General features: G+C 57.5%; 1 protein-coding gene across 2 annotated transcripts in view; it reads right to left on the minus strand.

Annotated features, from left to right (window-relative positions):
- Positions 1-5,437: 5,437 nt before the first annotated feature.
- Positions 5,438-15,507, minus strand: part of PHF2 (PHD finger protein 2) — a 103,623-nt gene continuing 93,553 nt past the window's right edge. For both annotated transcript variants that reach the window (XM_021671899.2, XM_064361596.1), the window contains exons 18-22: positions 11,293-11,570; positions 10,150-10,245; positions 9,399-9,508; positions 8,054-8,438; positions 5,438-7,433 (exon numbers count right to left, since the gene is read on the minus strand). In XM_021671899.2, coding sequence (XP_021527574.2) covers positions 7,345-7,433; positions 8,054-8,438; positions 9,399-9,508; positions 10,150-10,245; positions 11,293-11,570 — 958 coding nt within the window. In that variant the 3' untranslated portion in view covers positions 5,438-7,344. The remainder of the gene's footprint in view (positions 7,434-8,053; positions 8,439-9,398; positions 9,509-10,149; positions 10,246-11,292; positions 11,571-15,507) is intronic.

Here is a 15,507-nt window from a genome sequence, read left to right on the forward strand (position 1 = left end):
CCTCTTAAATCAGCCACAGTGAGCAGAAACACAGGCAGGTGTGTGAACAGGATGGCTCTGTGGAGCTGCCAGCCCCCTCAGCAGCCCACCCATCCCAGCCAGGCAGCCCGAGAGACTTGTCCCCACAAGCAAGCCAGGCAGGTGGAATCGTGGAATACCAGGTCCTTGGGTCTCAATCTCACAAGCCCCTCAGGAGACCAGGGGTATTGCTGTATTTTACAGGCAGGAAGTCGAGGCCCCAGGTCACACAGTGGGCAAGGGCAGCGCCAGGACCTCCACCCTCCCCCGTCAGCACCAGAAGTGGGGCGCACCCTCTCTTTCTGCTCTCGCCTGCAAAGCCGGAGCATTCCATTGTTTGGTAAATACAGTTTGCAGGGGGCGAGGAGGATTCCGATCTTGGAAGAGCACTGGCTGGACAGTGGGGCCCAGGGCCCAGTAGGGCCGGCAGGAGGACGATTAATGACAAGGATCCTACTTGGAGGTCGGGCAAGGGCCCAGCCAGCGCCGGGTGTTTACAGCTCGCTCGTCTGTTTGGGGCTTGCAAATCCGTGTCAGATGTTAATGGAACAGCATCATTTTTCTGCCGAGGTGGCATCGCTGGGGTTGTTTGGATGAGGCAGCGGTGGGACTCGGTCTGGGAGAGGCTTCGATGGAAGTGGGTGGCTCACCAGGGCGGCCCGGGTTTGCCGGGGGGTATCCATCAGCCATCCACAGCCCAGGTGGGCCCCTGCGGGCACCCCACCTAGCACCCCACTCACCACAGCCAGTCCCTCTAGCCACAGGGCTCTGTGGACAAAAACTTTAAAGTTGCTGCCAAAAAAAAAATTTACTCCAAAATATGAGAAAGAACTGAAAACTAGAAATGAGTAAGCGTTTAAGCATTGGTACAGGCCAGCCCAGCACACACGCCCCAAGGCCCAGGGCCTCCCCTGCACCTCCTACTGCGCTTGGGTGCCAGGTCCACCCACGGAAGTTCTCAGGCCAGGCCTGGCCACCCAAGGCAGCGCTGCAGGCCATTACTGCCCTTGATAAGGCCTAGAGGGCAGACATCAAAGCCCGGGTGGGGCCACCTCTCCCTGGCCTCAGCTTCAGTGGGGACGTCCCCTGCTCCTCCAGGTGGAGGCAACCTTGCCATCAGGAAGGCAGAGGCCCAGTGAAAGGAAGCAACCTGCCCCAGGTCACACAGTGAGCCAGACCCTCTGAACAGGCTTGCAGAAGGGTGGGGGAGTGCCCCACAGGGGGCTGTTGGGAAGTGTTGGGGGGCACTCAGGGAGGCAGGGGCCCTGGAGCACCTCTATGTGGGGTCAGCACCATCATCCCCACTCTGGAGATGAGGAGACTGAGGCTGCTCACAAGGCCACACGGCCAGGCTGGGCAAGGACCTTCCAAGGGGGCTTAAGGGGATGAAGCCTCCCGCTAACCCTGGCTCTGCTGGCTCTGCTGGCTCTGCTGGCTCTCACCCCCCTCTCCTCACCTCCCTGCCTCCTAGCTCTTCCTCAGCAAGCTGGCTTCTGTCCCAGGGCCTTGGCACAGGCTGTCCCCTCTGCTCACACTCTTCTCTCAAACCATCTAAGCCTGCCCAGCCCATGACCCAGCCCTGTCCCCTCCATGGGTCAAGGCTTAGGGAACGTGCTAAGTGGTCGGCCAGCCTGAGGAAAGCTTGTAGTGCCCTGCATAGCACACAGTAGGTGCTCAGGAACTGTGACCACACTGGTCACGGAGTCACTGAACAAGATCATCGGTGTTGAATCCGGATGTCTGATACCTTCCATCTGAGTGCTTATATCACCGTCACCACTGGGAATTATTATTAAGGAGACTGCTTTCATGAGGCCTGGAACACAGCTTGGATTTTAAAATCAGTAACAGCTCTCTTTTTTTTAACCCTGGCCAGTCAGCCCTCTCAACTTTCCCTTCCACAGTACCCTCCAGCCTCTTGATACTGCAAACAAGGAGGGCAGAGACTCTTGGCAGTCATATGTCCCAGACAAGACCTGCCTCATTGTCACCATCCACCAATCAGGCTCCTTGCCCAGGGCTGTGCAGCGTCTGGGACAGGCACAGAGCTCAGGCTAGGCTGGGGCAGGCAGGGGACAGAGACCCACCTACCTAGGGGAAAGGGGTGGGCCTCTTTGCAGCCTGTGGAGGGAGAGCCACCGTGGGGACGGCACTGGTGCCCCTTAGATGAGCTCTGAGTCCCACCCTGCCCTTCCACTGGCTTAGGCCCTGGCTGCAGCCATCCACATCCTTACCCCACACCCACAGCCCTCCTTCTGCAGGCCTTACAAGGTGCCTCCCGGCTGCCAGCTGCAGAACGTCTCTCTGCAGGTCTCTCGTATAAGCCCAAGGGCCCTGGAGCTGACCTGCTTGGACTTAAATTCCTGCTCTAGCAGCTGAGAGACTCTGTGCCTCAGTTTCCTCATCAGTAAAATAGAGACGCTCAGAAGACCTCCCTCGGGGCAACTGTGAAGCATAAACGAGGTAACACAGCACACGTGCATCAACCACTCGACTCAGCTAAGCTGATTTTCACTGTCACCTTCCCAGCACTCACAACACACCTGTAATATTTTTTCCCCTTAGTTACCATCACACTTGCCATTAGCCCTTAAGTCCCAGCACCTGCCCCAGCCCCAGGAACTAAATAACCTCACGCAATTGTCCTCCTTGTTCCCGGCCCTGCCCTGCCCCCACGTGGTGATTCCGGGTATGGCTCCAAAGGTTCGCAAATTGAACCCTATTTTGCCAACTGAAGGTTCAGGGACTACTGGCTCTGGGTCCAGCCGGGGCCAAACAAAGGAACTGGGCACCTAGATAGGCAGAGCCCTGCAGAATAGACTGAGCTGCCCGAGGTGCTGAGCTCCCCACCAGGTATGGAGATGATGGGCACATGGCAGGGGGAGGGGAGAGTCCCCTGCCTCCGCCCCACCAGCAGCAGGCTGCAGTCCTGGAGAGCCCACTCCACCTGCTCCTGAACTGCAGGCCCCCACCCAAGGGCCTGCGACATCCCTCCACTGTGAGGGTGGCCCCAGGGCCCTACTCTGAGCCACTGCAGACCCTCCTTTCTGTTCAGCCCACGGGGCTTATGTCTGACAATCCCAGGGTCTGGCTGCCTGCCTCTGCCTCTGCTCACGTTGCTAGAAACATCACCTCCCATGGGTCAGCTCCAGGGGCCCCTGCAGACTGCCCTTCCCAGCTGGAGGCATGTCTCCCCTACACACTGTCCTGTGGTCCTGTGTTCCTGTGGTCCTGTGGTCCTATGTTCCTGTGGTCCTGTGTTCCTGTGGTCCTATGTTCCTGTGGTCCTGTGTTCCTGTGGTCCTGTAGTCCTATGTTCCTGTGGTCCTGTGTTCCTGTGGTCCTATGTTCCTGTGGTCCTGTGTTCCTGTGGTTCTGTGTTCCTATGGTCTTGTGGTCCTGTGTTCCTGTGGTCCTGTGTTCCTGTGGTCCTATGTTCCTGTGGTCCTGTGTTCCTGTGGTCCTTTGTTCCTGTGGTCCTGTGTTCCTGTGGTCCTGTGTTCCTACGGTCCTGTGTTCCTGTGGTTCTATGTTCCTATGGTCTTGTGGTCCTGTGTTCCTGTGGTCCTGTGATTCTGTGGTCCTGTGTTTCTGTGGTTCTGTGGTCCTGAGGTCCTGTGGTCCTGTGGTTCTGTGGTCCTGAGGTCCTGTGGTCCTCTGGTCCTGTGGTTCTCTGTTCCTTTGGTCCTGTGTTCCTGTGGTCCTGTGGTCCTGTGTTCCTATGGCCTTGTGTTCCTGTGGTCCTGTGGTCCTGCGGTCCTATGGTCTTGTGTTCCTTTGGTCCTGTGGTCCTGCGGTCCTATGGTCTTGTGTTCCCATGGTCCTGTGGTTCTGTGATCCTGTGGTCCTGTGGTCCAAGCAGCAGGTGTGGGTCCCATTCCACTGTGAGCAGCAAGGGCCTTGGTGGACTCCTGGGCAGAACTGGCTGATAACAATGGCTGCCCCAGGTTGTCAGTCTTGGTGAAAGCTGAGGCAGATTCTCCACACACTGGCGGACACACACTAGCCACTCAACAAACAACTGTGGAATCCAGCGAGCTTTGGAGGGCGGGATTGGGGGCAGTTTGCTTGCATGTGTTCACTGCACCGGGCACTGACCTTGCTCCCCAGAGCAGGGCAGGGTGCAGGGACAGACAGGCCCGAATCTTGGAGGCGTGACCCACAAAGTTCACTGCTGGTCAGCAGCTCCCTTCCAAGTGGGAGCTTGAGAACTCGGCCACTGCCCACCAGGCTGGTGGCACTCCTGTGCGCAAATGCTTCACCTTTACAGCCTGGTGGGCGGATGGCAGAACGAGCCACACAACCACCTGTGGTGAAGGGGCTGGAAATGACAGTGAGCAAAGGATATTTCTGAAGCACTCAAGTCCCATCCAAGGAGGGCTTCAAGTTGCATTGGTGTCGCGTGTTGGAGTTCCCAGGGAAGGTGGGTCTGGGCTTGGGGAGGGGCTGGAGGCTCTTGGCTGTCTGAGTCCTTGGACCCCCTCCTCCCCTCTACCCTACAGCTGTCAGTGAGACAAGGACCTGCCATGTTGGAGGCCATGGGTCCTCCATTCTTGAGACGACACTGGTGGCCCTGATCTCAGTCCTGGCCTGTGCACATCATGGGATGCAAGATGCCCGAACAAGGCAAAAAGAGCCCCAGAAGTGAGAATGAGGCTCCTGGTGGCGGCCGATGGGTGCGGTGATGGAGGCCCAAGTGAAGAAGGGGCCTTGGCCCAGCCAGCATCTGCAGGAATGAACTGCACTCCCCCTGGGGGTTCTGTGGACACCTCCATGGCTGGACTCGCCAGGTCCCCAGGGTTGGCCCTCTTCAGCCTCAGCCTGCCCTGTGGAGGGAGGAGACCCGGTGGCCAGGATGCAGGCTGGGACTCTGTTTATCCATCTGTGACATGGAACTCACCCTCCCAACTTCACTGTCACAGGGCAGTCAGCACTGACCCCAAGGTTAGGGGAGAAGCCACAGCCAGGGGCACGCTTGGGGCCACATGGCTCCTGGCATTTGAGTGTCTGTCGGGGAAGGGTTGTACTTGCTGGTTCACTGCAATAACATCAGAGTTAGGCTGGACTGTGCAAAGGACTGAATGCTTCTGGGTGTGCATCTGTGCTGGGGTGCATGTGTGTGTGCCCAATGGACTCAGCCAAACCTCACATCTGTGAGTCCAGAAGAAGCTTCTAGAGACTTCCTGAGGACATCCTCAGGGCTGGGACTGGCAGAGCCAGGGTCTCAAAGGCTGCTGCCATACCTGCACTCCCGGAGGGTCTCTTCTGCCCACTCCTGCCGGCCAGCCTGGGGCGCTTCATGTGACTTGGCTGGGCAACCCAAGGCTTCTCATGAGGAAAGCAGGCAGCCGGAGCCTCCCCACCACCCTTGCTGCCAGGGCGAACAGCTGCAGTTGGGGCAGAAATGACACAGACATGGTTCTGTACAAAACCTGAAATATTTTTACTTTTTTAAAACTTTGATCTAAGTTGCCTTAGACCTCATGGACTTGATACAAGAGTAATATGAATTGGGAAATAAAACACTTTAATAGCCACGATAAACTTTGTTAGAAATGTACATGTTGCCAAAATAATAATAATAAAATTAAAAAAAAAGAGAGAGAGAGAACAGCTTGATGTCCAGGTTAGATTATATAAATGTTCAACAAGGACAGGGTAAAGGAAACTTTAAAAACACCGGTTCTGAGTAAGCCTGGGGCCCCGAGAGACTCCCCCTCTCCCAGCCTCAGGCCCTGGGGACTGCGTCCCTCCAAACAGGACAAGTGGGAGTGGAGTGGATAAGGCCTCCACCAAGCTGCCTCTCCCTGTGGACAAAACATCCAGGTAATGGGTATATAAACAAAGCTCATAAGAAATGTACAAATATAAAAAGCTACAAACATTAATAAATTACAGCATCACAAAACACGGAAACACTTCACAAGGTGCTAGTAAAATAACTGTATCCCCCAATCCCCTCATCATACAAGAAGGAAAACAAAGAGCTGGTATTAAAGTTGAAGATTCATCTTCAAAATGTGTCTGAAATAGATCTTTTGTGTACTATTTGCTTCTGTAAAGACAGAGTGTAAGGCTGCACAGACATCACTTGTTTTTCAGGCAATACCTTAGTTTCTAAAAGAAAAAAATAATAATTAATAGTAAAAGGAAAGAAGGAAAAGGAAAAAGCATCAGAACCCAACTGTCCATCAGACTCAGCAAAAAACTCGTATAAATGTTAATGAAGAACTCTATAGAAAGAAATTCCTAAAGATACTTTTACTCTTATAAAAAAGAAGTTATTTAAAAAGCTATTTACACGCTACATTCTATGAAAAATATGCTTCAGGAAATACATCTAAAATTAAAATACAGGATTGCCTGAGAAACAAATCCAGCCCCTCCGTGTCAATGGCGGACACACCACCCAGGTACGACCCATGCAGGCGACACCACACGCTGACACGGGAGAACAGACAAGTGCCGACCGAAAGTCCTCGGGCTGCCCGGCTGCTGTCCCTACCCCACCAGTCCCAGGGCATGAGTGCCTTGGCTGAGAAGTGCTTCTCCGGAGTGTGGCGGCAGGACAAGATGGTCCCCGCCACATGGCTTAGCCTGGGCCTCCCAGGCCCCAAGGTGTGGCTGAGCCCTTGCCCTTTCCTGGGGACCCCACAATGGCTCCCCTGTCTGCTAACACACCAACCCGGCTGCCAGTCTTAGCTGCCCCCGAGAAATGCTCCTGGGCATTCAGGCCGACACCCACCATCTTGTTGCCACCTGCCAACCAGGAAGCTCGGGGCAGACCCTTCCTTGCCCGCCAAGCACTGTCTGGACTTGGCTGAGAATCACTCAGGAAGAGAAGGTGGGACATAGACATCCCACTTGCTCCTTCTCTTTCTGTGTTCTTTGCCTTTTTTTAAGCCCCTGGAGGCTGCCAGCCTGGGGCCAGCTCTGACTCTGGGGCTGGTGAGCATTGGCTCACTCTGCCTTCCTTGAAGGACTCATGCTCTCAGCAGAGCTGCAGAGGCCCTGCAATCACACCCACGCTCAGGGGGGCCTGGAGGCTGTCCTTAAAGTGGAATGAATGGTCCTCAAACTTGCAGGGCCGCTTTTCTGGGACAGGTCACTCTTAGCAACTTGAGAAAAGACGTCCATTTTCAAATCGAGGGGCCGTGCTGGGCTTGCTCCACCAGCTCAAGGGACAGACGCTCGTTGAGGAGATGGCAGCCAGGAAGAGGCAAGGCCCTCCCTGGTGAGGCAGCTTGGCACCCTCCCAGGAGGCATATGTTTTCGCGGGGCTCCGGGGGTCCTGAGCGGAGCAGAAGGATCCTGGCTTTCCACACCTTAAAGGAGCAGTTTCCCGTTCCGATGAATTTTCAAAATTTTCCCAAGCCTCTGCTTGGCGGTTGCCATGCCCTTTTTTGTACGTTTTCCTAGAGGAGTGGGGGTAGGGACATAAAAAAGAAAGGTGAGCTAGATGGCAAGGGGCACGCGCACCAGTGCGGGGGAGGGTCCTAATGACACCAAGGGGCAGCCTGCAGCTCCCCGTCTGCAAAATGGGCCTATGAGGCCCCAGCTCCGGGCTCAGCACCCCTCAGGTGTCCAGGATCACTGGCAAAGCCTCTGCTTCAGAGGCCGTGTCCTCAAGGGCCCTTGGAAGGTAGGATGGGCATGGACTTGGGGATGGCACTACGAGGAGGACATGAGGATGCCTGGGCCCCACCCCCAGTAACAAGGCCAGGAGCCACTGCCAGCACCCCGTGCCACATCACCCAGTCTCCACAGCTGAATGGCCCCACAGCTGGGGTGCAGGGGTGTAGGCAGATCAGGGGCTGCGCACGCCCCCTGAGCAGGGGCATGAAAGCGCACATGTCCTGTGCCATGGGACACGCTCACATGACCACACAACTAACTTGGACCGCAGCACCCTGCCACCCGGGGCCCAGGAGCCCCTCCCGATGTGCTGCCCTCTATCACGGGCCGAGTCTGCAGTCTGGGGCTGCCCAGGGAGGCAGGCTGGGCAGGGGCTGCAGCCCTCCAGCAGGCACAGTACCTTTGGCAGCGGTGCTGTTGTTCGGAGACGACGCAGAGGGCCGCCTCTGTGTAAGAAAGACCCCAGGGGCCATGGGCTGGGAGGCGCGGCCAGCCTGGGCCCCGGTGAAGGCGCCGGCGGCTGTGTACTCATGGTCAGCCAGACTGCTGCTATGCGACTCAGATGGGGGCTCTGGCGAGCTGCCCTCCTGCGAGGCTTGGCTGCTGGCCGTGCTGGTGGAGGCTGGGGTGGTGGAGGCCGGAGTGGTGGAGGCCGGGGTGGTAGAGGCCGGAGTGGTGGAGGTGGAGGTGGTGCCAGCAGAGGTGGAGGTGGAGGTGGAAGGGGAGGCGGTGTTAGGAGTCAGCTTCCTCTTGGCACTCTTTTTTTTCCTGCTTTTCTGCTCCTCCTTTGAACAAAATACGCAGGGCAGCCTCAGACGCATGGCCAGTGGGCCATCAAAGCAGGGAGCTGCCCGCACGGCCTTGCTGAGGGCACTCAAGCGCAGCAGGACTGGGCGGCAGGGGTCTGAGGCCTGACTCTGGGCCACCTGGGACACAGGACTCGTGGGGACAGGGCGCCAGTACCCACAGCAGCTGCCTGGCCTCCCCATCAGTGTGAGTTAACCTAGCAGTTGAGCCTGTAGGATGGCGCTCCCACCCCATCACCCGACTCAGCGGCCATATGCATCTCCTAGTGCTAGAAGAATATTCACTTTGATCCTAATTAACTTCCTTGGGCACCTAGATGAGGTCGGGCCTGGTCTGGAGGGTATGTGGGGCTCTAGGACCCTCTGTTTCTGAGCTGGAATAAGCTGAAGGTGGGCGACAAGATTGGCAGGAGCATATATAGACAGAACACATCATCTTCCGACTGAGGGCAACTCAAAAACACCCGCGTGACAGGGGAAGGGGAAGCGGGAGGGAAAGGGGAGGGGAAGGGAAAAGGGAGAGGAGGGGAGGAGGGGGAAGGGGGAGAGGAGGAGGAGTGGAGGGAGGAAGAGGGGAGGGAGAGGGGAGGGAGAGGGAGGGGAGGAAGGGGGGATGAAGGACAGAAAGGGAGAAGGGGGGAAGTGGGTCTCTCTCCAAGCTGCTGTCACACCAAAGAGCAGCCCAGCCTTGGCAGTAATGGAGCTGTCCAGTGTCAAGGCCCCAGATGTCAATTCCTAGCTCCCCCGGACCCCACATGGGGAATTTAGGGCCTGAGGGAATAGGGCACTCTCTAATCAAATGTCCCCAAGCCTGTGACCGCCCCTGGCTCAGGGGGTCTGTGCGTGGGGTAGAGAAACAGGTGCCTTGGAGAGCCTGAGCCCAGGTGGGGGTAGCGGGGACGTGGCTGCCATGTGTCCCTCTCCTTTGCCCCTCCTCACCTGCTGGGAAAGCTTAGCTGCAGCAGCCGCCAGCCCAGTCTCGATGGAGGCGACCCGTGTACCCTCACGCACAGGCCTGTCCTGTCTCGGCACCGATGGCCCAACCCTTGCTGTGGAAGAGAAGGGCCAGCCCCGTCAAGCTGTAGGCCATGGCCTATCCACCCCTCCTGGTTTGGGGCTCCCCTGCCCCCACCCCAGCCTGTCCCCCTGGCCAGGCAGGCCTGAGCACAGGGCTCTCCAGATGTGAAGCCACTTTACCACAGGGCAGAGTCAGCTGCCCCACCCAAGGGGGAAGATGCCACAGTGGGGTCTGCATGGGGCACAGCCCAGGAGGCCCAGCAAGATGAGAGAGACTGGGCAGGCGGGTAAGGGTAATGTGGAAGGTGGTCTCACCCCACTGGCTGCCCCAGCAGGTGTCTCTCAGCCACCATCAAGGGGGTGCCCCCTCACAGAGCTGCCCATTGAGGAAGAAACCAGAGAGGGGCTGGCCAGGGGAGTGAGGACTTTTGAGTGGGGGCTGCATTGAAGCACATCTGGGCTCCCAGATCCCCAGAAGCAAAGCAAAAGTGAAACCCATGGCACTCCTGCAGGTAGCTGACCATCCCCAGTGAGATGGGCTGCCCAGCTGTCAGGACAGGACAGGCATAGAGCTGAGCCCACATTCTCAGGGGCTGGAGGGACCACAGACAAAGTCACAGCTGCCATACTAAGTGTCGGGTGGACCCCCCACCCCTGTCCCAGCACTACCTACCTGTTGGGCTGTAGGGAGCATCGTCTGAGCCTTTCCTTTTTTTCGACCGGGACTTGAAGACGGGGTTGTCTTCGTCTGACTCCAGTGAGGGGTAAACTAGAGGAAGGCAGAGGGAAGGCGGGGTCCGCTGAGTGCAGGGCAGGGTCATGGGGGGCAGGGGCTGCAGGTGGCCACAGACCTTCCTCACTGGCGACCCCAGGGCCTATGGTCAGGTCTGCCAGGCTGTGCCACTGTCGGCTGCGATGGAAGTTGCCCATGGTAAGGACACCCCAGACATAGGCATAGGTAACCCAGAGATTATCCAGAGGGGCAGGGACTCACCAGACAAGAGGGCGCCTGCATCTACCTGACCAGCCTCATCTGTCCAGCCTGGCCCACGTGCCTGCGAGCCCCTGGCCTCTAATGGCTGCCCTCCGTACATCTGTTCACGGAGCTTGGAATCCCCAGAGGCCCCACCTGGAGGAAGCTGCAGCAGAGAGTAGGGGACCAGGGAAGGATGGGGCCCCACAATCAAACTAGGGCATCTCAGCTCCTGCAAGAAACACTTTGAGGCTCCAGTAAAGGTTCTGTTTGTTGAAAAGTCTCTGCTGCTATGAAAAAGGAAATTGTCTAACATCCACAGAACTGGGTCGGCTCTGGCAGCCCCAGCCATGCCTTGCAAGTCTTGGTGAAGGGAGCCCTGCAGGGCACGACCTGTGGCTGGAGCTGCCCAAACACGGTAATGCGGTGACCTGTGGCCCTCACAAGCCAAGTGCCACCCTGCACTTACTGCAGGTTGTGGTCCTTCAACCTCTGAGGCCTGTCAAGGAAGGTCCAGGACCCAAGGTTCAGGAGAAGGCAAGCAGGCGCCCGGCGCCACACACCTCCACAGAGCGCAGAAAACAGGAGTTCACTTTGCTGTCATTCTGTTTGTCATACTAGGGCAGACCCCACTACTAAGCCCAAATCTGTCTGCCAGATGTGGGCCAAGGCCAGCCTCGTTCACAGGAGGGTTTCCCAAGGACAGCAGTCAGAGGCCAAGGGTTTTGCTGAGCTGAGGCCGCTGTAACTTGGAGAGCTCCGTGTTTATGCTACTGTCTCCGTTCTCAGCCAGGTCTGCTAGGGCTGAGCGTGGACCCTGCCCCACACAGGAGTGATACTCACCGTAGTCTGAGTCCTTGAAGCAGGCGTCCAGGTGGTCCTGCTCTTCCTCATAGTCATCCAGGTCCACGCTGTTCTTGGCAGCCCTCTTCAGCAGTCGCTTGCCTGCACTCTTGCCGCTGCCACTCCCATTCTTCCGGGCACCATGAGCCGCCAGCGAGCTCCCCTTGGCCTGGCCGGCGCCCCACGTGGTCTGCAGGCAGGAGTCGGAGGCCTGCAGGTTGGCCATGGACAGCATTCCCTGAATGGCTTCCTGCGTGCTGGGGGAGGCCGGGGGCTGGCTAGGGGCACAGAGAAACAGGCACTCAGCCCAGCACTCTTGGCCTGCAGCCCATGGCCCGCACAAACTCCCAGCCTGGGTGGCAAGCAGAGGACGTGGAGCAGAGAGGGTGGCAGTGAGGTGATGACTTCTCCCTTGGAGGAGACCAGCCACTCCCCCAATCCAGCTCTGCTCATCCACCCATACTCCACAGGGAGGGCTGGAGGCCTGGGGACAGAGATGGGCATGGAGAGGAGACTTGGGAAGACAGCAGATGGGAAGGGGAGGCCAGACCCTAACATGGTCACACTGTGGTCTCTCACCTTAAAGTCGGCAAGCAGACTCAGTGACCTCCCTCCTGTACCCCAGCCACTCTGTATACCCCCTTGGTCCACCCCGTGCCTCTCTCCAACTGCAGAACTAGCCCTGGGCATTCTCTACCACACTTTGCAGGGAACATTCCCACATGTCACCCTAAGATGGGGCAGTGCAGCCCACTCCCTTCCATGGCACACGCTAGTGACCAGCAACTTCTCTCCACACCCACACCTGCACCCACACCTGCATCTACACCTGTACCTACCCCCAGGCCTGCACCTGCATCTACACCTGTACCTACACCCACACCCACATCTACACCTGTATCTACCCACACACCTGCACCTGCATCTACACTTGTGCCTACCTCCACCCCTGCACCCGCATCTACACCTGTATCTACCCACACACCTGCACCTGCATCTACACTTGTGCCTATCTCCATCCCTGCACCTGCATCTACACCTGTATCTACCCACACACCTGCACCTGCATCTACACCTGTGCCAACCCCCAACCATGCACCTGCCTCTACACCTGTACCTACACCCACACCCACACCTGCATCGACACCTGTATCTACCCACACACCTGCACCTGCACCTGCAACTACACCTGTGCCTACCCCCACCCCTGCACCTGCATCTACACCTGTATCTATCCACACACCTGCACCTGCATCTAAACCTGCACCTACCCCCATACCTGCACCTGCATCTACACCTGTGCCTACCCCCGCACCTGCACCTGGATCTACACCCACACCTGCATCTACACCTGCACCTACTCCCACACTTGCACCTGCATCTACACTTGCACCCACCTGCACATGGACCTGCAGCTGCACCTGAACAGGCACATCTGCACCTCAGCTCACCCCCTTCTGGCAGGCTTCACACAAACTCCCGGGTTTTCTCTTTGCCCCGCCCCCCACTCCCCGCTGCTCTCAGCTTCAGGTGGCCCCTCCCATAGTGCCCAGTCTGTCTCTCATCTGCATCCTCATCCTCTGCCCCTCATCTGTGCACACGCCTCCTCCTGTCTACACTGGCTCCCCTCCTTCCAGAAGAAGCTTCTGAAACACCCGGTATGTGATCAGCCTGTCTAGGTTCACAAAGTGGTGAGATGGGATGACTACTGTCACCCCACAGAACCAGAGGCTTGAATGGCAAGGACCCCAAGGCCAAGTCCTGGGCTCCTTGGGGACTTCCCTCCATCCCTAACCCCTTAATGGGGCCCTGTCCCACCCCAGCCCACGCCTTCCCCTGTGGCCAGGACCCTCAGCTGTCCGTTAACCAGAACTATCTGGGCAGTTTTACAAATGTCAAGGCCCAGGCCCCACCCGCAAACTCTGAGTCAGGGGTCTGCCCTGGGCTCCAGATGCTGTGTGTAGCCCAGCAGGTACCCCCCTGCAACGGCTCTTTCTAGTCCTCACTCCTGCCTACTTCCCTGTGGCCCAAACCCAGCCCCGACAAGGCAGCCCACCCCACCATATAGGGCCTGCCTAAGCAAGTGCAGTCACTCCTGACCTCGCTAACATCTCGCAGGACTATAGCAGAGGCCCAGCCACACCTGTCACTGCATACGTGGGGCACACAGGATGCCTGCTGCCCTCTCCCTCTGCTCCCTGGACCCACCCCTCCAGGACTCCTGTGTCAGCATCACTGTCTCTCAAGCTGCCCACCCCCTTCTCCACCACTTCCCAGAAGCACTGGAGCACTTTCAGTAAAACCATTCAAATGAGAGAGGCTGGCAAGCCTGTGGCTGTGAGCGCACTCAGGCACTGTGTGGGGGCTTGTGTGCCCAGAACCCCTCCCCAGAGACAGCACACATGTGAGACAAGAAAGAGGCCAATGCAGTGGCAGGGAGGCTACCCAGCTCTGCATGCCTGGCCCCCCTGTGTCACCAGACACAGAGACTGAGGCACCCGAGGCAGCATCCCCACCGGAGCAAGTTCTTGCTCAGAAGCAAGAGGGCTCCTAAGACTGAGGCTCTGCTGGCGCAGGACAAGGAGAGGAAGCTGCTACAGGAAGCCCAGACACAGAGGGAGTCCTGGGGCTGGTGAGGCAACCTGGACAAAAGCTGCCCATACAGGACAGCTCTGAGGCCCGAACCCACTGCTCTCTGAGGGTCCAGCAGACTCAGGGGGACGTCCTGTGCCAGGGGAGGCTCCCTCACTGCAGCCCTCACCAGCCCAGCTTCCAGGCCTTCTCTGAGACACACTGGACTGCACCGCTTTTTGGGTTTCACAGGAACTGAACAGGATTGAGGTTCAAAAGCCACAACAGTGGGAAAATCAAGCATGGTCAGCCTCTAGAGCTCATCAGAAGGCACTGCCAGGAGCCGCCCCCACAGTGCCAGGACCACACTGCCCCGCCACACAAGCCTCGGTGCTGAGGGCCTGCCTGAGCGAGTGCGGTCACTCCTGCCCTCACTGACAGCTCTGCAGGAACATGCTCTCCCATCCCCCACTCAGGAGCCAGCCAGAGCACGCAGCTTGCCCTGCAGCCTCTGGCAGGCCCTGCCCCGACTTCTCAAATGGCCTGCAAGGCCAGATAGACTGGAGGGCGAGGGGCCTGCACCCAGCCATGGGGGGTTGGCTAGGGACACCCACTGTGAGGGTCCATGCCATGCCATCTGGACAAACCAAGAGGGTGAGGCCTGCATGCCTACGTCCCACAGGGTTTCTGGTGAATCAATGAGCAACATTTAACTAGTTGGCATGGAAAATAATACATTAATCCCCCAATTATCATACCGAAATCCTCTCCTTTTCCCCCAGCAGTAAACACTGAGCAAACGATCCACAATAAATTAACATATTTTCCTCCATTTTCTTCAGCTGTTTTTTCCAAGTAGACCATACTTAAAACAGAGCAAATGGACCATCAAAAACTGACCTACGCTCCAAATGGGAGACTTTGGGAGAGGAACTGCCTGCAGCAGGATGAGGGGGGGCTGGCGCCCTCAGTGGCCCCTGGCAGGCACACTCCCCCAAGGCACGGGCTCGGCAGGGAAGCTCCGGGTCTCTTGTTATCAGTGTGTCCACGAATGGGCTGCCCAACTCCTGGGCTGAGAGTCACAGTCAGGAGCCCAGGACACAGCGCCTCCTCACAGACAGGCACAAAACCCTCCCCATCTCTGTCCCCATCTCCATGCCCCCTGCAAGTCCCCAGGTGCCCACAACAATGCACCTGGTGGCCTCCAGGCTCTTGGCTTTGTCTGCCCTCATCTTGGGTGGCCTCAGACACCCCCCACCTCCAGGGTCCCTAGGCCTCTCCATGGACCTCGGAGGGGCCTAGGGTGTTTAGGGGCCTCTCCCACCACTGAGGCCAGTCACTGAGGTGTTGACTAGCGCATACTTCTTCCCAGAGGACAGGCATCCCCAGAAGAGCTGTGTGGAGCACCACAGCCTCTGATTAGAAAGAGAAGCTCACAGCCAGGCTTCACCCCCAGCTACAAGCACATCTCTGCAGAAAGAGCTTAACATGGATAGAAACAACCTAGCGCCAAGCAGGAAATCTGTCCCCACTCCCAGTACAAGAAAGCACCTTACAGCTGGCTTTGTGATCAATATTATGTGAACATAATATTGCATGTGAAACAGTAATTTATGAAATAAAATACAGCTGATTGATTTAGCA

This window comes from Aotus nancymaae, unplaced genomic scaffold (genome assembly GCF_030222135.1).
Source record: "Aotus nancymaae isolate 86718 unplaced genomic scaffold, 86718_ANA_hifiasm-v0.15.2.pri h1tg000041l, whole genome shotgun sequence".
Classification (NCBI taxonomy): Eukaryota; Metazoa; Chordata; class Mammalia; order Primates; family Aotidae; genus Aotus; species Aotus nancymaae.